General features: G+C 43.9%; 1 protein-coding gene across 1 annotated transcript; it reads left to right on the top strand.

Moving 5' to 3' along the window:
- The first annotated feature begins 8645 nt into the window (after window positions 1-8645).
- LOC132768227 (tubulin alpha-1C chain) lies at window positions 8646-22938 on the top strand. The gene is made up of 4 exons (XM_060763921.2): window positions 8646-8801; window positions 20265-20487; window positions 21396-21544; window positions 21879-22938. Exons 1-4 carry the CDS (start codon window positions 8799-8801, stop codon window positions 22851-22853), a joined length of 1350 nt encoding a protein of 449 aa, XP_060619904.1. The 5' UTR covers window positions 8646-8798; the 3' UTR covers window positions 22854-22938.
- Window positions 22939-23418: the final 480 nt, after the last annotated feature.

Below are 23418 nucleotides of genomic sequence, written 5' to 3'. Positions count from 1 at the left end.
AAAGCAATTACATTTGTTCACAGATGAGAGTGAAGCAGCAAAGCCAGCTACATCCCTGACAATTATTTTGAGGACTCTCTGAAACAGCAGATGACCAATAACCTCAAAAGCTGAGTGAAATAATTCCTGAACAGATCCCAGTTTGACCACTGCCACTCTTGTAAACTGTTCATAGGCCGATATGAATTTCCTAGAAGAAATAAATAATAATATACATATATTAATAAGTAAATATAGTAGCTCTTTGCATAGCCAGTAATTGGAAGTAGGTCTATTGAGTGCAGTAGGTATACTTCTGTCATAGGAAATGGCCTGTTATAGATTGTCACATGTGAAAACTGTACGCTACATAAACAATGCTGAGTATATGAAAAGAAAAGCCCACATAATCTTATTAAGATATGCATGTTGAGTTTGTAATATAGGTTCTTATTTTCATGCAGATTAACTGTGCAGGTTAATGAGAACTGGATTGTAGGTACAGTATGACCCAAGAACACTGTGGATACCTGAAACCACATATTCAATTAAATATGTGGTTACCTGAACCACATATTTAATTGAAACCTATGTTTTAAGGATTGAATCACACTGGAAGGCCCTTTCCACACAGCTGGATAAAACTCCACATTATCTGCTTTGAACTGGAATATTTGGCAGTGTGGACTCAGATAACCCAGTTCAAAGCATTGTAGATATTGTAGGATTTTCTGCCTTGATATTCTGGTTTATATGGCTGTGTGGAAGGGCCCCTAGAGAGGTCCACAAGCACTTCTGGAGGAGCATTGATAAGTGAATTTGTGGGTAATGGGGCATCACTATAACCACAACTCTAGCTCTAAAAGAAAGGTAAGCATTTTCAGGGTTTACCATAACTGGAAATCATCCAGTTTGGGATTCCCATACAATTTTTGATTAATAGCACTAATATAGGGGCAAGTAAAGTTTGCAGAGGAGTGAATCACATGGGAATCAGTCTCCTTTTCCTTTCCCTTACTCACAAAGGGTCCTTCCACACAGCCCTATATCCCAGAATGTCAAGGCAGAAAATCCCACAATATCTGCTTTAAACTGGGTTATCTGAGTCCACACTCAGATAATGTGGGATTTTCTGCCTTGATATTCTGGGATATAATGCTGTGTGGAAGGGCCGAAAGTCTCTACAAAATGTGTTGTTGAAGGCTTTCATGGCCAGAATAACTGGGTTGCTTTGAGTTTTCTGAGCTGTATTGCCATATTCTAGAAGCATTATCTCCTGTTGGCCCTCAGTGTTCCCTATATCAACAGGCATTCTAGTCAACCTGTCTGGACTGCTTCTAACTCGGCTTGTTGTGAAAAAACTGTAACTTTGTGTTGTCGAAGGCTTTCATGGCCAGAATCACTAGGTTGCTGTGAGTTTTCTGGGCTGTATGGCCATGTTCCAGAAGCATTCTCTCCTGACGTTTCACCCACATCTATGGCAGGCATCCTCAGAGGTTGTGAGGTCTGTTGGAAACTAGGCAAGTGAGGTTTATGTATCTGTGGAATGTCTAGGGTGGGAAAATGTGAATGTTGTCAAGACCCACCCAGAGGAAATGTGTTTTTACCACACAACAACCACTGACTGCATAGGGAAGCTGATGATGAAACACAACCTACAAACTATCTACAGACCTACAAAGAAAACCCAACAAATGCTACATTCAGCAAAGGACAAGAGGGATCCTCTCACTTCTGCAGGAGTCTACCATACATCATGCAGCTGTGGACAAGTCTACATAGGGACCACCAAGCGCAGCACCCAAACAAGAATCAAGGAACATGAAAGGCACTGCAGACTCATTCAACTGGAGAAGTCAGTCATAGCAGAGCACCTGATGAACCAACCTGGACACAGCCTATTATTTGAGAGCACAGAAATGCTGGACCACTCTAACAAATATCAGGTAACCCATACTGACCCATTGCAGTACATAAGAGATTCGGGGAGGGTTTAATCAGCCCTGACCTAGTAACACACATATTTGCTAACATGATGTCGTTCTGCTTTAGGATATGACACAGCTTTTCAGAAGAGTTAAATTAAGACTTGCTTAAGTTCAATAATTAAGAACACAGATTTAATTTAAAAATAAACAGAAAAATTAAGAATAAAAGACAAGATTGAGATGGGGGTGCAAGAGTGTATCTAAGGGGAAGGTACAACATTTGATCCTCAAATGAGAATTCTGCTTCCCCAAAATTATATTTATTTTCCGTCTTCAAATTTCTAGCATTGTAGAGTGTAGGATGCGAAATCATTAATGACTTTAGTGACGTTGATGGCTCCTTTTCTTTGGAAGCTCAAACTCTGTTTTTTGACCATTCATCTGAATGCTTCAGTTAGTGAAATGCTAGAAATTTGGAGAATGAAACAAAATTTAATGGAGAAAATCATTCTTATTTGGGGGGAAAATGCCTATATCCCCTCCCCCCGAGTTATACCCTGTGTTGGGCATGCAACAAAGCAGAAAATGTAATCATGCCCAGAATACGAGAAAAATAAAGCCAAGCAATATCCCAAGTTCTTTCTTAGACTTGCGTCCTCCTGATCCTGTCCATGGACTTTGAAACAAGGCCTTTATTCACACATGCCCCGGAGCGCAGGAGACACTCCTCTCCTCTGGAAAGATTTCATTAGGCAATAACTATAGATGAATATAAACACCAAGAGCAAATGATGTGGATCTTGTCCACTTGGTCATCACACCAGTTTGATAAAAGGGAATTATTCAGATAGGAGGGATCCTCCTGAATACCTTTGAGCATGTGTGGTTCCCATATTTACGTCCATGGTCTGGTGCTTGGATATCACAGGACAGCAGGGATGTGGCCAAAGAGGGATGAGGTGCGCAGCCCCAAAAGAAGAATTTTGCTGCCCACTTAAATTTTTCTGCGTTCCCAGAATGTTTAGCACTGTGGAAAATGAGGTGCTGAAAATAATCCTTACCTTTGAAGATGCCAGCCACAGATGCAGGCAAAACAACAGGAGAAAATGCTGCTAGAAAACGCCATACAGCCTGGAAACCATACAACACCCCAGTGATTCTGGCTGTGAAAGCCTTTGACAAGACATTAATTCTCACCTCAAATCCTGGAGTGGAGCCACGGTGGCATAATGGGTTAAACCCTTGTGGCTACTGAACTGCTGACCTGAAGGTGGGTGGTTCGAATCCATGAGACTGGGTGAGATCCCGTCTGTCAGCCCCAGCTTCCCATGCGGGGACATGAAATAAGCCTTCCACAGGATAGTAACGCATCCAGGCATCCTCTGGGCAATGTCCTTGCAGATGGCCAATTCTCTCACACCAGAAGCAGCTTGCAGTGTATTCTTGGGTTGCTTCCGACACAATTAAAAACAAAGCCTAAAAAACATAAAATTAAAACAGGGCAAATAAAAATTAAAACAGTGTACAACCAACATCATAAGCAATAATAAAACAGACATCATAAGCAACAACCAGAAATACTTCTAGTCTCATTTTGGAGGGGGGGAGGGGGGCTGGTGTACAAACAAGGTGGAGAATAGGCTGGTCAAAAAGATGGATAGAATATATCACAGCATAAGAATAGAGCAGTTGTAATAGGATCCCTCAGTTCTTGTGGGTTTTTTCGGGCTATATGGCCATGTTCTAGAGGCATTTCTCCTGACGTTTCGCCTGCATCTATGGCAAGCATCCTCAGAGGTCTGTTGGAATTAGGACAAATGGGTTTATATATCTGTGGAATGGCTGGGGTGGGGCAAGGAGCTCTTCCCTGCTGCAATTAGGTGTGAGTGTTTGGCTAATCACCTTCATTAGCATTTGAAGGCCTGCTTGAACCTGGGAAAACCTGTTGCTGGGAGGTGTTAATCTGTGCCTGGTTTCTTCCTCTCTGTTGTTTAGCTGTTATAATTTTAGAGTTTTTTAATACTGGGAGCCAGATTTTGTTCATTTTCATGGTCTCTTCCTTTCTGTTGAAATTGTCCACATGCTTGTGGATTTCAATGGCTTCTCTGTGTAGTCTGACATGGTGGTTGTTGGTGTGGTCCAGCATTTCTGTGTTTTCAAATAATATGCTGTGTCCAGGCTGGTTCATCAGGTGCTCTGCTATGGCTGACTTCTCTGGTTGAAGTAGTCTGCAGTGCCTTTCATGTTCCTTGATGCGTGTCTGGGCGCTGCGTTTGGTGGTCCCTATGTAGACTTGTCCACAGCTGCATGGTATACGGTAGACTCCTGCAGAGGTGAGAGGATCCCTCTTGTCCTTTGCTGAACGTAGCATTTGTTGGATTTTCTTGGTGGGTTTGTAGATAGTTTGTATGTTGTGTTTCCTCATCAGCTTCCCTATGCGGTCAGTGGTTCCCTTGATGTATGGCAGGAACACTTTTCCTCTGGGTGGATCATCATCTTTACTCTCGTGGTTTGTTCTTGGTCTTGCAGCTCTTCTGATGTCTGAGATGGAATATCCATTGGCCTGGAGAGCCCAGTTGAGGTGGTTCAGTTCATCTTGGAGGAGGTGGGGTTCGCAGATTCTTTTTGCACGGTCTGCCAAGGCTTTGATGGTGCTTCTTTTTTGACTTGGGTGATGGTTGGAGTTTTTATGTAGATATCTATCTGTGTGTGTGGGTTTTCTGTAGACGGTGTGACCCAATTGTTGATCTGGTTTGCGGATGACTAGGACATCTAGAAAAGGTAGTCTTCCTTCATTTTCTTTTTCCATGGTGAACTGGATGTTTGGGTGGATGCTGTTAAGATGGTCCAGGAACCTGTTGAGTTCTTCATCTCCATGGCTCCAAATGGTGAAGGTGTCATCCACATATCTGAACCATATCGTGGGCTTTTTGGTTGCTGTCTCCAGGGCTTGTTCTTCAAAGTGTTCCATGTAGAAGTTAGCTATGACTGGGCTGAGAGGGCTCCCCTGAGATGGAGTAGCTATGGGGAGCCCTCTCAGCCCAGTCATAGCTCCCCATAGCTACTCCATCTCAGGGGAGCCCTCTCAGCCCAGTCATAGCTAACTTCTACATGGAACACTTTGAAGAACAAGCCCTGGAGACAGCAACCAAAAAGCCCACGATATGGTTCAGATATGTGGATGACACCTTCACCATTTGGAGCCATGGAGATGAAGAACTCAACAGGTTCCTGGACCATCTTAACAGCATCCACCCAAACATCCAGTTCACCATGGAAAAAGAAAATGAAGGAAGACTACCTTTTCTAGATGTCCTAGTCATCCGCAAACCAGATCAACAATTGGGTCACACCGTCTACAGAAAACCCACACACACAGATAGATATCTACATAAAAACTCCAACCATCACCCAAGTCAAAAAAGAAGCACCATCAAAGCCTTGGCAGACCGTGCAAAAAGAATCTGCGAACCCCACCTCCTCCAAGATGAACTGAACCACCTCAACTGGGCTCTCCAGGCCAATGGATATTCCATCTCAGACATCAGAAGAGCTGCAAGACCAAGAACAAACCACGAGAGTAAAGATGATGATCCACCCAGAGGAAAAGTGTTCCTGCCATACATCAAGGGAACCACTGACCGCATAGGGAAGCTGATGAGGAAACACAACATACAAACTATCTACAAACCCACCAAGAAAATCCAACAAATGCTACGTTCAGCAAAGGACAAGAGGGATCCTCTCACCTCTGCAGGAGTCTACCGTATACCATGCAGCTGTGGACAAGTCTACATAGGGACCACCAAACGCAGCGCCCAGACACGCATCAAGGAACATGAAAGGCACTGCAGACTACTTCAACCAGAGAAGTCAGCCATAGCAGAGCACCTGATGAACCAGCCTGGACACAGCATATTATTTGAAAACACAGAAATGCTGGACCACACCAACAACCACCATGTCAGACTACACAGAGAAGCCATTGAAATCCACAAGCATGTGGACAATTTCAACAGAAAGGAAGAGACCATGAAAATGAACAAAATCTGGCTCCCAGTATTAAAAAACTCTAAAATTATAACAGCTAAACAACAGAGAGGAAGAAACCAGGCACAGATTAACACCTCCCAGCAACAGGTTTTCCCAGGTTCAAGCAGGCCTTCAAATGCTAATGAAGGTGATTAGCCAAACACTCACACCTAATTGCAGCAGGGAAGAGCTCCTTGCCCCACCCCAGCCATTCCACAGATATATAAACCCATTTGTCCTAATTCCAACAGACCTCTGAGGATGCTTGCCATAGATGCAGGCGAAACGTCAGGAGAAATGCCTCTAGAACATGGCCATATAGCCCGAAAAAACCCACAAGAACTGAGTGATTCCGGCCATGAAAGCCTTCGACAATGTAATAGGATCCTTTTAGCTTAAAAATACAGTAATCAAATACAGGAACTTGATTTTTGGCCATGGTTAGGGACCATCTGTCAAAGGGATCGTCAGTGGAACATCCATGTCTTTAATTCCTTACAAAATGTGGATTGGGAGGGTGCTAACCTCATCTCCCTAGGGAGGAAGTTCCAGAGATGAGGGGCCACCACCGAGAATGCCCTTTCTCTCATCCCCACCAACCGCGCCTGAGATGGGGGTGGGAGTGAGAGAAGAGCATCCCCAGAAGTTCTTAGAAACCATGTGGGCTCGTAGAGGAGCATGCGGTCACGAAGATAGGCAGGTCCTGAACTGTTTTGAGTTTTATAGGTAATAACCTGCACCTTGAATTGGGACTGGAAACTTATTGGCAGCCAGGGAGCTGCAGGGGGGGGGGGGGTTGACTTGCAATCTGGTCGCTGACCTTTGCACTAACTGTAGTTTCCGAACCATCTTCAAGGGCAGCCCAAGGTAGAGTGCATTACAGTAGTCCAATTTTGAGGTAACTAAGGCGTGGACCACCATGGTCAAGTCAGACTTCTCGAGGTATAGTTGCAGCTGGCACACAAACTTTAACTGTGTGAAGGCTCTCCCAGCCACCGCCAATACCTTAGCATCAAGTGTCAGTGCTGAATCCAGGAGGACCCCCAAACTGTGGACCTGTGTCTTCCAGGGGAGTGTAACCCCGTCAAACACAAGTTGCCACCCTATACCCCGTTCAGCCAAGAGACTGATTTGGAGGACATCTGTCTTGTCAAGATTCAACTTCAGCTTGTTGGCCCCCATCCAGCCCATCACAGTGGCCAGGCACTGGTCCAGGATCCGAGGCAATCTTCTGCCCTCCAGGAGTTTTGAACTTCAACTCCCACCATTCCTAAAAGCCTCAGGGAAAAGGAAAAGGCCTGAGGCTGTTAGGAATGGTGGGAGTTGAAGTTCAAAACACTTGGAGGGAGGGCCCAAGTTGGACTTGGCCTGCTCTAAAGTCTCCACAGAAGGCAGGCTCATTGGTTCTGCCCTCAGCCTTGGCACAGGGGTCTCGTTGGCTTTTGGAGGGGCCACCACAAACAAACCCCTTCCTTCCCTTTCTTTGCGTGTGTGTCAGAAATGCAAGCAGAGCAGCCCTGCTCTCTCTCTCTCTCTCTCTCTCTCTGGGGAATGTGCTGTGATGGCATTTTGGGAGAAGAAACAGCCCAAACAGCCCCTTTCAGCCAGCTCCTCCTCCTTCTTCCACTGTGCTCACCATTTTTTCCCTCCTCAAAGACAAAGAAAGAGCGTTATACTGGGTTGTTTTGAGTTTTCCAGAAGCATTCTCTCCTGACGTTTCGCCTGCATCTATGGCAGGCATCCTCAGAGGTTGTGGAAAATGGGGTCATGGAAAGCCTTCGACAATACAGTGTTTATATTCCCGCCCTATTTTCTTTTGAAGCTTTTCTTTTGATGGAAATAACCCGGAAGTAGCGACTGAACGAATAAACAACATACACAACTAGGGAAAAAAATCCGGTTTCTGCCTCCCGCAGAATGCTGGGGTTTGTAGTTTAGGGAGGAGCCTTTAACAGCCTCCTTAAACTACAAACCCCAGAATTCTGCAGGAGGCAGAAACCGGATTTAAAGTGGATTCATTCTCAAGTGTGAAGTAGATGTGGAAAGTTTGTATCCTTCAAGAAAACCCCAAGACTCAGCTAAGGCTGCATCTACACTGAGGAGTTAACGCAGTTTGGCAACACTTTTAAAGTGTCCTGGCTCAATGCTTGGGAGCTGTAGTTTCTCAAGAGGAGAACTGGTGTTTCCCTCAAACGATGGTGTCTCCTGGAGATTCCGTCTGAACATTAGGAAGAACTTCCTGACTGTGAGAGCTGTTCAGCAGTGGAACTCTCTGCCTCGGAGTGTGGTAGAGGCTCCTTCTTTGGAAGCTTTTAAACAGAGGCTGGATGGTCATCTGTCGGGAGTGCTTTGAATGCAATTTTCCTACTTCTTGGCAGGGGGTTGGACTGCATGGCCCATGAGTTCTCTTCCAACTCTATGATTCTATGATAACTCTGGATTCCATCGCAATTTAAAAGCGCTACCAAACTGGGTTAATTCTACAGTGTGGATGGCCGCTTGGCTCACTGCCTGTCTCAAGGACCGCCCCACATTCAGGACTATTCGAGTTAAGATATTAAGGCAACCCCCTCCCCAGAGGAAAATTCGAACCCGCCAATTAGAGACAAGGGATTTTTGAAAAAAGGGAGGGGAGGGGGAGGGGAAATGCCTGTCTGCTGTAGCCCCGCCCCCGAGGCACAAAGCCCCGCCCACGCGGTTATAAAAGGCCGCGCCTTAGTCGTGGACGGGACCAGATCAGAAGTTCCTGCTCACTGGAGGCTCCCTTGACGAGTCGGTCAGTGAGGAAGACTTTCGCCTTCCTGACTTCCTTCTTCCTTTTCCGGCTTCTGTCTCTTAAACCTAAGCTCGCCCAGAAACATGGTAAGTGAGTGAGTGAAAGAGCCACACTTGGGGAAAGGAGACCCTTCGGCAGAGGAAGAGGGAAAAGTTCTGGAGAACTCTCAGGGTTGGGGAGCATTCAGCCAGAGCCGCTCAAGGGGTGCCAAACCGCCTTAATTCGACGGTGTGGATGTGCCCCTTTTCTTCTTCCTGCTCCTGGAGCTTCCCCAGAATATGTAGCAGTGCCTCTCCAGGTCGAGAAGGAAGGAAACTCCTTCTGCCGAACTTAGTCGCCATTTCTCCCTGCACACGTGTCTCGTGGCGTGGTCGGAAGGGACATGGTGGGAGTCGAAGTTCAAAATACATGGAGGGCAGAAGACTAAAGTGGTCAAGGGTCTGGAGAACAAGCCCTATGAAGAGCGGCTTAAAGACCTTGGGCATGTTTAGCCTGAAAAATAGAAGGCTAAGGGGAGACATGATATCCATGAATAAATATGTGAGGGGAAGTCATAGGGAGGAGCGAGCGAGCTTGTTTTCTGCTGCCCTGGAACAATGGCTCCAAACTACAAGAAAGGAGATTCCATCTGAACATTAAGAAGAACTTCCATACTGTTCAGCAGTGGAACTCTCTGCCTTGGAGTGTGGTAGAGGCTCCTTTGTTGGAAACTTTCAAACAGAGGCTGGATGGCCATCTGTTGGGGGTGCTTTGAATGCAATTTTCCTACTTCTTGGCAGGGTGACTGGATGGCCCATGAGGTCTCTTCCAACTCTATGATTCTATCTAGGGCAGGACCTGATTGGCAGGGCTTCAGAGTCTCAGGAGACAGATATAGCACGACTTTTGTTCCTGGGTTAGAAATGTAACTTCCTAATTGGTGTTATCATAAAAACATGGGGAAAGTTTATTAAAACTGCAATAACTTCATTTTGGCGGGACATCCTGCTGTACATTTTACTATAATTTTCCCATGAATATCTCATCTATTCAGCCTAGTCTGTGGCAGCCGCAAAACTCAAGTTTCTGGAGTGTAACAACTCCTTTCAAAGTAAATTCTGCACAATTAAACAGGAAATAACACTTGCAAAGCAGGGATAACTTTTTTCAAATTCTGTTACATAGTAGTGTTATTTGGGCAGGGTGCCCAGATCACGCCTAGCTGCTTTGTGGAGTTGGCTCTTCCCAAATGAGCTGCTCCTTTGTTTAGCTATGCTTAAGCGGATGAGGGGGAAAAGGAAAGGGCCTGAGGCTGTGAGGAATGGTGGGAGTTGAAGTCCAAAACACCTAGAGGGCCCAAGTTTGCCCATGCCTGATCTACACTATAGAATGAATGCAGCTTGACGCCACTTTCACTTCTATAACTCAGTGCAGTGGGATCCGGGAAATGTAGTTTGTCAAGTACTGTATCCTTCTCTGCTAAAGAATGATAGCGCCTCGTCCCCAAAGTAAAACTCCCAGGATCCCATATCATTGAGCCATGGTAGTCAAAGGCGTGTCTATACTGCATTCCTTCTCCAGTGTGGATGTACTCTTGCGCTCTCTCCTGGCAGTTTTTGCAGGAAGTAAATGAGAAGCGGAAGCTTTAGGCTTTCTGTATCTGCCAGAGTTTCGTTCCAGGATCTTCAGATCCACGGCTGCTCTAGTCCTATAGTCAGATATCTCTTCAAAGTACTGTATATCCCACCAGACTTTGGGACTCCTTCAGTGTGATAAAGAGTGAAATAATGTTCCTTAATCTAAAATTACAAAAAATAAAAAATGCCTTTTGGAATTAATTTATGTTCAAATACTTTAACCCTGGAATGGGCAAACTTCACCCCCTCAGGAGTTTTGGACTTCAAGTCCCATAATTCCTAACGGCCTATAGGCTGTTAGGAGTTGTGTGAGTTGGAGTCCAAGACATCTGGAGGGTCAAAGTTTGCCTGTGCCTTCTTTAAGTCAAGGATGGTTTTGTCCATGGTGCTGAGGACTGACTTTATATAAAGATGAGTGGAGAGAATAATTCGTAATGGTGAGTGCACAAGAAGGGCAGAGACTTCCAAGTGGAGCCATTCCAAAGCGTTTGACTTCCTGAGGCAAAATGATGCTCGTACCTATGACCCAGAGCCCCTGGTGGCGCAGTGGGTGAAACCGCTGAACTGCTGAGCTTGTTGACCAAAAGGTCGCAGGTTTGAATCCAGGGAGTGGCGTGAGCTTCCACTGTCAGCCACAGCTTCTGCAAATATGAGTAGATCAATAGGTACCGCTTCTGCGGGAAGGTAACTGTGCTCCATGCAGTCATGCCAGCCACATGTCCCTTGAAGTGTCTACGGACAATACCAGCTCTTTGGCTTAGAAATGAAGATGAGCACCAACTCCTAGAGTCGGACACAACTTAACTCGGGGGAAAACCTTCACCTTATCTATATCCCAGTTCAGGGAGCACCACTAGCCTGAGGCCACTGGGCAGTGCCAGATGTACCATTGTGCTTAAGCACAGGGTCCCATTGGTGGCGTGGGGGTGGGGAGGGGATCATCTTCCTGCACGATATTTTTTTTCCTTGTGTGGTGCAATTTGAAATTTGAAGGCTTTGTGTTTTGGAGGAATTTCAGAATTCCAGACTTCATATCTCCACGTGTTTTGGTCCTCAACAGTTGGTAGGCTGTTAGAAATTGTAGGAGTTGAAGTCCAAAATACCTGGAGGGCCAAAGTTTGCCCGTGCCTGATTTATAGTCTATGGGAGTGCGCCAGCAAGCAGGCAGTATAGACCTACTGGACTGACCTTTTTCAAGGCCCAAGGAAGGGGCCTCGTGACTAGCACAGGGCTTCATTTGTCCTAAACCCGGCACTGTCACTGAGTTGGCCAAGGCAGAGAATCTCATTATGCGTTGCCTGCTCACAGTGTCTGTGGATCTTTTCATAAATGTTATTCCCCAAATTAGTTCACTCTTGTCTGGTGGGGGAGCAGAAAAAATGCTAGTGGGAGATAGGGCCACGTTAACTTGCTTTGAGCGGCAGAATATGCCTTTCTCCTGGTTCCTGCATAGCAACCTGGTTGGTCACATCATCTTCCTGCCCTCCATTCCCGTTTGTGAATCATGTCCGCTGAGTCACTTTTCAGGGAAGGGGCCATTCAGAGGGGTGGCTCTGCCTCGGAGGGAGGAGACCCACCAACCCCAGAGCAGGCCTGAGAGGAGATGTGTGGAACGGCTCTTATTTCAAATATACCTCTTACTTCAGTTGAGCAAACTGCCTTGTGAAAATTTCCTTATACTCACCTTTTTTTTAAAAAAGTTGGTTGCCTATCCATGGGTTCACCATTTACAGATTCCACCACCAGCAGCCTTCAAAAATCCAAAACCAGACCTTGGTTTTGCCACTTTATATACAGGACACCATTTTACAATACTATTTGATCGAAGGTCCAGCCTTTTACCATGCCATTTTATATAATGGGATTTGCGCATCCTTGGATTTCAGTATCAGTGAGAGCCCTGGAACCAAACTCTGGCAAATATTACTGGGCTGCTGTGCATGTGGGGCATGCTTTAAGCCAGGCCTGAAACACAATAAATGTCTTGGGAGAGTGGGTTGAGCTCCCTCTGTCAGCTCCCCAAAGGGAAGCCTCCCACAAGGATGGTAAAACATCAAACATCCTTTTGTCCCCTGGGCAATGTCCTTGCAGATGGCCAATTCTCTCACACCAGAAGCAACTTGCAGTTTCTCAAGTCACTCCTGACACACAAAAAGTTGAAAGTGAAAGTGGCTCATTTTGAATAGCCTTGCTTCTGCAAAGATATTCCGTAAGGGATTCTATAGCAGAACATGACTTGAAGCTAGCTGTGAAGCAGCAGGGTGAAAGTTAAGAACAATTTCATGGATGTGCATCTCAGTGGAAAATGCAACTCTGAAGGATGGAATAGCTCTGTTGTATGACTCAGTGTGATAACAGGAGAGTGCTAAAGATGCAATTGAAACCTCCATTTTAAAAAGCATTATATTGCTTAATCACACAATCTTAAGTCGATTCTAAAAAATCTACCATGATTGAGAATGAAGTGGAATTTGCTATTTCAAAGTTGGGAGGATCATACATTCTGTAGAAGCCTATATAAAAATTTGCTGTTAAGACTACTGAAGTAGAAAATTTCCCGAGATCTCCCTCTGGGCTTTTCAGTGACATGCTATCGAATCATAAAGGGCAGTTACTACATGAGATGTGACTACTTCCATATGCTTGGTTTATACTTTGGATTCTATGCATTTCCAGAACATCATATGACTCTTCTCCTACAAAGCCTGCCATATCATTACACACAGTGAGGCAACCAATGAGGTAGCAATAGCCAGGTTCTTGGTTTCTTGTCTCAAAATCCCATCCATTCTCCTTTGTCAGTGTATTGAGTTGTGTGTGCCCCACAAGCCTGCATTTTTGTCTCATAAGATGTCCTGTTGCCTGAGAGATCTGGTGGGAGGATGTTCAGAGACCACCAGTTCAGAAGACACTGATTCAATGACCAATCCAATCACCTCTCCATGCTCTTCCATGGTTTCCAGGGAAGGCTTTTCAGTGAAAGATGTGAGATATGTGTGGAATAAAACACCTGGTCTATGTAGTCTTCTGGTAAAAATAGCCAGGACCTGATTCATCTGTTCTTAAGGACAGTAGTGATTGCATCTCAAGGAACGTACAAATATAGCTGTAGTAAATGCCAGGTGCTTTTAGGTGATCAAGGGTCTGAAGAACAAGCCCTATGAGGAGCGGCTTAAAGACCTGGGCATGTTTAGCCTGAGATGTTTGAGATGTCCTTCCATTAGGTTGTGGATCCTGGACTGCAATCCCCATCAGACCTAGACAGCAGGATCAGTCTAGAGACGTGACTACACTGTTAAGCCTGCCAATTCCTCACTCTTGTTCTAAATATTTAACTTCGAGCCCTTCCAGACAGGATCTGATCCCAGGTTTTTCTGCTTTAAACTGGATTATATGAGTTCCCACTGCTGGATAATGTGGCATAAACAGAAAACTTGGGATTTGATCCTGGGGTATAGGGTATTTCTGGAAGGGCCCTTAAACTACTATTGAATCTTTGGTACTTTTAGGGACAGCCATTTTGAGTTCCAGAAGCCCACAAAGCAGCCTTGGCTAGCTATGTTTACTCCTCTCCCCTCTTTTGTGTGTCATGGAAAACAGTGGTATTTAAAGTGTTCTTAAATTTGGGTGGGTGAGACTTGAGTGTAACCTCCCTCTTCTGCAAGTTGTTGTTGACTATTTCCCCAGCTAGGTATGACTAGTTAAAACAAGCCTAATCCTGCTGGGATGTACCCATTAACGGGAAGATGGATACTTCAGCACAAACTGAGAGCTCTAGACTCCTATAGTTTTCCCAGTGAAGAACCTGGGACATAACCTGTATTTTGGTTGTTCCAAATTATATTTTTCTGTGCCAATTGTGAATGTATGGAGTTGCTGGATGAAATAGAATTGGAGATATTGTTTTATTTCTTATCCTCCTTTCCTTGTGGATCAGAGCAGGTTATAACATAGGTAAAATGCATAATTATTAAAAATACACATATTAAAATATATTTCTACAAAATACATATATTAAAATACACAGAACAATGATTAAAATATAGAGCATACAAGACACTATTATTTTGACTCCTCAGGCCTGTTTCTTTTGTTTACCCTTCAGTCAACAAGGTCACACGGTTTCTTTGGCCTTGGCTAAAATGTCCAGAAAACTCCCTGATGTGGGACGTCTCAGAGCTGCCAGCTTGACCTTTTGCTCTGTTGCATATTTGCAGAGGGCTGTGAGTACAGAATGGGAATTCAAATTGCTAACGAATCCCTGGTGCTGCAGGCTATATTCCACAGGAAGGAACTGGCAAAATCACCCCTGAGTTTTCCTCCCTTAAGAAAATCCTATGAAATGCATGGAGTCACCAAAAGTCGGCAAGCAACTTGAAGATGCACTTACATGATTAGCTATGTGAAAAATGGTGCTCAGCAGCTGGAGGCCAGAGATAAATACAAGAGGAGGACCCTGATGTGATGCTGACCCTGACTCCCCTTTACTGGATATATTGTACTGCCACAGACACACAGTGACTCAGCCAGGCTCTGGGTGGTTCTGAGTCACACCCAAGGCTTCCTGGGCTGATTAGGAATGAGCAACAATATCTAAGATACAATCACTGAACAGCAGGGGGAGGGTTGTGGTATGACACACTCCAGAGATCAGCCCATCTTTGAAAACCCTTGGGGAAGGGTGGGGAAGCAGCTGGCCTCCCAGACCTTTTGGCCTCCAAGTCTTATTTGTTCCAACCAGAATGACCTATGGTAAGGCATTAGAGACTCCTGGCATCTGGGGACCAGTGGCTCTTCTGATTAACCCCTTTTTTGACTGGGGAAGGAAGGTACTTTCCAGCTGCCCAACAGTGTGTTCTTTGATCAGGATAGATTTGCCTCTTTTTCAGTCACATTGATATCTTTCTGAAAGCATAAAACTAAATCCAATTTTTCCCTAGACAGGGCAGTATGTTTTATGGAACGGCATTTTAATATGTGTGTTTCTAGAATTTTTATAGTATTTATATGAGTTCCCCTTCGGGGGTAGAAAAGAGCGGGGTACAAATATTTGAAATAATTAAATTTTACTGTACTGTAATGTGCCTTGAGCCATGGGGAGAGGTGGGTAAGGGGGTAAGAATTATTATTATTATTATTATTATTATTATTATTATTATACTAGCTAAATCGGACCCTGCTTCACTGTGGCTTAGTGTGATATGAAATGAATGACATAGTAGATAAAAGTATTGCTGCAAACATAGATTCCCTGAGAAAAAACATAATTAAATTAAACTCAATACACCGCCTTGTGTTGCTGTGTCTGTGTGGAATGAAAGGAAAAATTTTTTTTGGCAGAAATCATTTTTTATTGTAAAGCTAGCGGATTGACTACATTTCTGGTTTGTCCGTTTCCTCAATAAACATAAAGATTTGATTATCGACTCTGGAGCATGTGACATATAAGTGCCCATGAAAGAAGGAATTGTTTTCTAAATTCAAACTGCACACTTGCAAAGATTTCACCTGCACTTTATTGATAGTCATAGCTAATGTAAGGCGCATTGGAAATTGTAGTCGTTAGTAGTTGAACGCCGTGTCGGTTAGAATGAGTGGTATGCCAATAGCAACCAAACACAGCTCAGCTTTCATTTCTTATACTGCTGAGGTGAAATGACAGCTGCTCTGTGATTGGTTGGTATTTCTTATACTGCTGAGGTAAAAGGAAAGCTGCGCTGAGATTTGTTGTTAAGCCTTCTACTGCTGAGGTAAATGAAAGCTGCTCAGTGATTGGGTATTTCTTTTACTGCTGAAGTAAATGGTAAGCTGTGCAGCCATTGGTTGCTAGGGCTCAGTTTACATTTCTTATACTGCTGAGGTAAAATGAAAACTAGTGGTTGCTTTGGGAGTCACAGATTCCACTTTGTTTATTCCAGGACTGCTAGTTTTATGCTAAACACATGCGTGTATTCAAATGCAACATTGTGTCAAAATTTCCTTTTACTATAAAAACATGTGTGAATTGGAATGCAACATTATGTCAAAATGTCAAGTCAATCAACCAACTGCTTTTTGAGTTTTGTGAGCACAAACATACACAGGCTGAGATTTTACATATAAAGATGAAGCAGATTTATATCATTCCACTGATTCAATTGGTCTTCTCCAGTTGAGACTTGCAACAGAACTTAGGCCATATTCATGTATGTTTATGATGCATTTGTTTTGATTGGGACACCTTTGAAGTCCTGAATAAAGCCAGGCGAGTGCAAGAGTAGCCTTCAAGGAGACACTTTGTCTGCCTGTATTCTAGGTACTGGGCATGCAACTCAATGCTAATAAATTATAGCAGCTACGGTACTGTTGTGAAAGTACTAACTACTAACTGAAGTTGATTGATGCTAGGGCAATAACGCATATATGGTCTGCAAACAAGGCACAGACAGTAAAATATTTCATGCGACCCCATAAAAAAAATTCACACAGTATGGCTACTGTACTCCTATCCTTAATGGCTTTGTTGTTGCATCAGACACAAACACAGCTTTTTTCTCCTTGTCTAAGAAAACCCTACATGGGGACGTTATATGTGCACACACATCTGCTGTTCATGTTTACTTGAATAAGGTCCACTGCATTCCTCTTCAGCTAATCCCAAATCAGCATACATATAATTGCTGGATTCCAGCACAGAGTTTGGTGTAGCCTTGAGTTTCTTGCATTCAGCAAAAAATACTAAATCCTTCAGGAAAATCCTTTCTTACCATCTATTATAGAAACCTCACCATTGGTCACCTGAGAGTATATATGCCCAAGCTATATATAGCTAAAAATAGAGCTTAAATCAAGACTGGGCAGTTGTCAAGCTTACAGGATCGACCATAATTTGGTTCCTACTAGAACCTCAAGAACCACCAGATGGACCCAAATGAAATATAGTGGTTATAAAGCCAGAGACATATGCTTAGAATTAAGGAACAGGATACACAATACTTACGGTCCTTTTGAAATGGCACTATAATCCTTTTTACTATTTTCCCCTTTCAAAGACCACGTGCCTTCATATTGTAGTGGTAAAGAGCTCTAGCCAAATTAAAATTTCAGTCAGTATCATATATGAAAAGGCCATCTTTCTTGGAAGGACGGTGGTTGTCATTTACTAGGGAAGAGCTGCCCACATGTGAACACACAATTTAGATTCAGAATTGCTAGATCTTGGGGCTTGGCCCTGCGTTTTTGTGGGTCATTTCCAGGCGGGAGGGAAGGGTGCAAATTCTCCGGTTTTGGTGAACTCAATTGCAAGCAAAAGGACACGGCAGTGTGGAAATAATTGGTTCAGCTATTAGGGCAACAATTTACTATAGTTTTCCAGGCTTATAGTAATTGACTTGATACTGCAACTTATAAGGGAGGTCTATATATTTCTTTTGTAAGTTTCCTCCTTCCTTCCAGAGCAGAGGGTGCCAGGGGTCACCCTCTGCTCTGCATTCATCTCCTACATAGAAGCAAGTAGACTATATTAAGTGTTCCTCATAGCATCTCTGTCACTAAATGAAAATGAATGGTCCTTCCATTTCTGGGAACAGCTCCTTAAGATTACTGTCTTAGTTGTCAAATATATTTTCCCGGTCAATCTGTGTGTGTTTGAATGAAAATTGTGAGCAACTGAAGTTGCTCCTTGAAAGATGAATGCTGAATAACTCCCCCAGGGGCTAGTCCTAGGTTTTGGCCCAGAAAGCTCAGGGCCTTACATTCCTGAACTGGCAACCCTACTTAGAATAAAGGTGCACATAACATGTCTCCTAGGGGCACTTTTTGTGTTCTCTTGGGCTTTTTTTCAGATGCCTGAAGTCTCCTAATCAAAACAGGTGGCATTATGTATAAGTTCATTCCAGTACTAGTAGAAGGAGGCCCAGGGTGTTCCTCAGAAGCCCACTTCTTCATTGCTTCAGTTTAGATTGGGATGGAAAGGATCATCTCATTTACAAAACAACTGGTAGTTGCAAACTTTTGATGATACACACAAGCCGATGAGGTCAAGAGATTCCTCTTCTGCCCACCCTAGTCAGAGAGGGTAATTTTGGGAATGTAGTTATCTGTTAAGCTGGCGGTATAACTGCTCTTCTCATTTAAGCCATTTTATCCACTGACTCATCCTTCAGAGGTGGTTCATGGTGGTAATAGGGAAGATCTTAAGTCTCTGAAACTGCACTTCTCCCCACTGCTTATCTAACCCTTTGTGCTGCTTTGAGTCAGATGATGAGAGCTGGCTGGCTTAAACTGGTTTAAACAGGGTTGGAGAAGAAGAAAGAAGAAACCTTTTCAAGTTTAGAATTAAATGAATAATGAATGAGCTCAGTGAGTACTAGATGATTACTCTTTAGGATTCCCATACACAAAGGGGCAGAGGTGAGGCAGTTTGCATCAGGAATGTTTCTGAAGTTGGGAAAACTTGCTCTTTCTAAATGCAAAAAACTATCAATTTGAAACAGCAGATATCCAGTTTACTTGTCACTGATCTCCTCAGAAAAGATAATGGTTGGGGAAGAGGAGGGAGGCTAGTTTTGATTGGTTTGTATCAGTGGTTCCCAACCTTTTTTTTTTTTTAACAGGGACCAAAAGGGTTACAAATTGGTTTTTCGTCAACTTTAGATTTGTTTTGGTTATTTGAGGTGCTAATTCAGAAAATTGCATTGGATAGACCACATCCGCTTTAGTTTCTGATACAGAACATATACCATCCAGTAGTCCCTATCCGCTGACAGAAAACCAAATTTCATAATCTAGAGTTAATTTGGTAGTAGTAATCTTTTGTGGGTAGTCAGCCTCTCCCCTCCCGACATCCCTGTTGCCTCGGCATGATAAGAGGGTTTCACGAGACCAGTCGCTCTCATTGTTGCATGATTTCAAGGCAATGGTGTAGTAATGGTGAGGCTGCAGACCATATTTCCGTTGTTATGAACCACTAGTGGTTCACGAACCACAGGTTGGGAATCACTGGTATAGATAGGGATATGTTACATATCCAAAAAAATGCTGTCTTTACAAATTGTATAATGACTTATGAAGAAATTAACAAATATATAGATTTTAACAAAGAAAAGAAAATGACAGGGCTCATATTTACCTGCGGCATTTCTGAGCAAAGATTGCCAGACTTCATACTCTTATTATATGACATTTTACCACAGTCGTCTAGCAATAAGCAACTTGTTGAATCCATAACTAGATGTAACTCAAAGTATATTTTTCTGTTCTAGAAATAATACCATATATTGTTGGCTTATTTCCCAGGAGTATAACTACCGTAAGTATGTCCATAGCAAAACCAAATCTTGTGAGAACTTTAAAGAATATGAAATTAATGATTGCAAGGATATGCAGACTTGCAGGACTAAGTGTGTTGTTTTTGAACTAAGAGCCTAAACCTGTTGCAAATACTCTTAGAATTTAAGTTTTTTGAGCTCAGGCATTCATTTTGGATAAAAGTTTCACAACCCTTACCCAGAAAATTCCATTCCTGATTACACAAAGCTTTCTTAATTTCAGCAGGATCATTTAGGTTACAGAGCTGGGAAGTAATTTTGCTGCTGCTTTTGTTAAACAGTTGAAAACCCCAAATCCCTACTGATCTTGTACAAATTAACCAACTCTACCTTTTGTTATGGGATAAGCTATCACAGTGGTTGTCAACCTTTGGTCTTCAAGGTGTTTTGGATTTCAACTCCCAGAAATCCCAGCCAGCTTATCAGCTGTTAGGAATTGTGGGAGCTGATGTCCAAAACACCCAGAGGATCAAAGGTTGGGAACTATCTAAATTCTTCAGATGTCTTTGTGCATGCATCTGTAGCTCAGGTTGTCTCTTCATGCATCTGATCTGGAGGACACTAGTCAATAAATTCCTTACTCTGGAACTAGCTTACTTTGGAGTGTAATTGCTTTTCTTTGCAGCGTGAGTGCATCTCCATCCATGTTGGCCAAGCCGGAGTCCAGATTGGCAATGCCTGCTGGGAGCTCTACTGCCTGGAGCATGGCATCCAGCCTGATGGGCAGATGCCCAGCGACAAGACCATTGGGGGAGGAGACGATTCCTTCAACACTTTCTTCAGCGAGACAGGAGCCGGCAAACACGTCCCCAGGGCTGTCTTTGTAGACTTGGAGCCAACTGTGATTGGTGAGTGTACAAGCTATATCACCAACACTCTTTAACGACAAGATGCCAGAGAGGAGGGTTAAAGTTTAATGAATGGGTGCATGCTTTAAGCAGAATGTCCTTCGCTAATACACAGTATTTCTGATTAAAAGGCATCAAGTAGAAAGAGTCGGGCTTAGTTGTGTTTGAGACATTACAGCAGGGTTTCTTGGCCATGATTGTTTAAGAGGAAGTCTTTAAGAGTTCTAAGATTGTGATTTGGAAACCTTAAAAAAACTGTAGATATAATAATTTGTATGTAGGAGTTTCCTGAGAACTGAAAATTATTTTAAGACTTCCTCCAGGATACAAAATATCAAGAGAGAGTGCACATAGGTTTATAATGGGATAAATAAGTGAGCTAAATATGCTAATAATCTGACTTGGTCTAAAGCAGTATCATATGGTATCAAGAATCTGAGAAAGTAATGTTTATGGACTATGACTCCCACAGTCCCCCAGCCCATCTGACCACTCTGTTCTACTGCCTTTTCAAAAACTCATGTTGGTGACACACTTTTTAGACATGCATCATTTCAGCTTTCCTAGCAAACCTTATAAGACATAGAGAAACATACATACATTGTAATAATGAAATGAAATTTCATGAAAACTTTTTCATTTATATTTGGGAAGCTCTGTCCTAGAAGCATAGCTCCACCCTACTCATCCAAGGTTTTTTTCCTTCTTGGTAATCCTTTAAATGGCAGCCCAGAGAGCCCTTTGATCTAGTCTGGCAGCTCAGTCCTTCCTAAAGTCATTGAAAGTATTAATTTTATGTAACTGAGGAGCTTCATTCACTGAACTTGCTGAATCAGTAGTTCAGTTCACATCACACTGGAGTGGTCTAAATGTTCCCTTTTCCCAACCTCCCCCTGTTCTCTCTGCAGATGAAGTGCGCACGGGAACCTACCGACAGCTTTTCCACCCTGAGCAGCTCATCACTGGCAAGGAAGATGCCGCCAACAACTACGCCAGGGGCCACTACACCATTGGCAAGGAGATCATTGACTTGGTCCTGGACAGGATCCGGAAGCTGGTAAGCATCTTTTGTCCTAAAGATGGGCACAATGGAAAATGAACATGGGACTGAGACTACCATGTGATATCAAGCCATGCTGATTGGTATTTTTATGCTTACATCTTGAAGATAAATTTATTTTCCCCATAGTCTTTACATCAGGCATGGTAAAGTATGGCTTTCCAAGTGGACTGGAACTCTCATTATACATTGTCATGGGTTAGGGATAATGCAAGATTACAGTAGGACAATGGCTGGAGGACTGTAAAATACTCAACTCTAATTTAGATGTTTGTTGATTTTATTTTGGTGAATGACCAGCATTAAAATTAACAGTATTTTATTCCCACAGGCTGACCAATGCACAGGTCTCCAGGGCTTCCTGGTCTTCCACAGCTTTGGTGGTGGCACGGGCTCTGGTTTTACCTCCTTGCTGATGGAGCGCCTGTCTGTTGACTATGGGAAGAAGTCCAAGCTGGAGTTCTCCATCTACCCAGCCCCTCAAGTCTCCACAGCCGTAGTTGAGCCCTACAACTCCATTCTGACCACCCACACCACCCTGGAGCACTCCGACTGTGCTTTCATGGTGGACAATGAAGCCATCTACGACATCTGCCGCAGAAACCTCGACATCGAGCGCCCTACTTACACCAACCTCAACCGCCTGATCAGCCAGATTGTGTCCTCCATCACAGCCTCTCTGCGATTTGATGGTGCCCTGAATGTAGATCTGACCGAATTCCAGACCAACTTGGTGCCCTATCCTCGTATCCACTTCCCCTTGGCCACCTATGCCCCGGTCATCTCTGCTGAGAAAGCTTACCATGAACAGCTAACTGTAGCCGAGATCACCAATGCTTGCTTTGAGCCGGCCAACCAGATGGTGAAATGCGACCCTCGTCACGGTAAATACATGGCTTGCTGCCTTTTGTACCGTGGGGATGTGGTTCCCAAAGATGTCAATGCTGCTATTGCCACCATCAAGACCAAGCGTAGCATCCAGTTTGTGGACTGGTGCCCCACTGGTTTCAAGGTGGGCATCAACTACCAGCCACCCACGGTGGTCCCTGGAGGTGACCTGGCCAAAGTGCAGCGTGCTGTCTGCATGCTAAGCAACACCACCGCCATTGCGGAGGCCTGGGCTCGCCTGGACCACAAGTTTGACCTGATGTATGCCAAGCGTGCCTTTGTCCACTGGTACGTCGGGGAGGGGATGGAGGAAGGAGAGTTCTCTGAGGCCCGGGAGGACATGGCTGCCCTGGAGAAGGATTATGAAGAAGTTGGAGCAGACAGTGCTGAGGGGGAAGACGAAGGGGAAGAATACTAATCTTGTATGGGGTTTTGTTTTATGCTTTTTACTCCTGTCACTGTCTATTGTGCCAACTCTCATTAAAAGCTGTCTTCAGATGAAAGCCGTCTTGTTCCTTTCTTTGTAGAACAAGCCATGCCCTGTCTTAGTGAGCTGCATAAAGAGTCTGTAGGCCAGGGACCTGCTATGTTCTGGTGTCAGCCGAGAACATCCTACTGAATAATTTGAATGGGATTGGTTGGCTGTTAACTTGGCAAAGCATGAATGGTTCTGGGTCAGGGCTACACAAACGTTTGCAAACCAGTGAAGCTTGCAAGGGCAATGACCTAGAAATTTGCAGCATTCTAGTAATTTGGTGGTGACAGGAAGGGTATCCCCCTAATTGGATGTGTGATCATCCTGTCTAACGACTTATCGAGTTACTACATACTATGAAGAGTCCAAACACTGGGGCCCAATTCCTATTAGGGGTTTACTAATGGGAGTTATAGCAATGCAAATATTTTTAGGGCATTGTGCAAGTAGGTATCTCATTCCTCCTTTCAAAGTTCCTATTCTCTGACTTACCAAGAGTAACTGGACA

Source organism: Anolis sagrei, chromosome 2 (assembly GCF_037176765.1).
Source record: "Anolis sagrei isolate rAnoSag1 chromosome 2, rAnoSag1.mat, whole genome shotgun sequence".
Lineage (NCBI taxonomy): Eukaryota > Metazoa > Chordata > Lepidosauria > Squamata > Dactyloidae > Anolis > Anolis sagrei.
Note: the sequence above shows the minus strand (reverse complement) of the source record. Positions and strands in the feature narration are given on the sequence as shown.

Bases quoted from the DNA above. Each gene is read 5' to 3' on its own strand.
- LOC132768227 (XM_060763921.2), top strand. The intron at 20,488-21,395 runs GTGAGTGTACAA...TTCTCTCTGCAG, and splicing joins CTTGGAGCCAACTGTGATTG to ATGAAGTGCGCACGGGAACC. The intron at 21,545-21,878 runs GTAAGCATCTTT...TTATTCCCACAG, and splicing joins TGGACAGGATCCGGAAGCTG to GCTGACCAATGCACAGGTCT.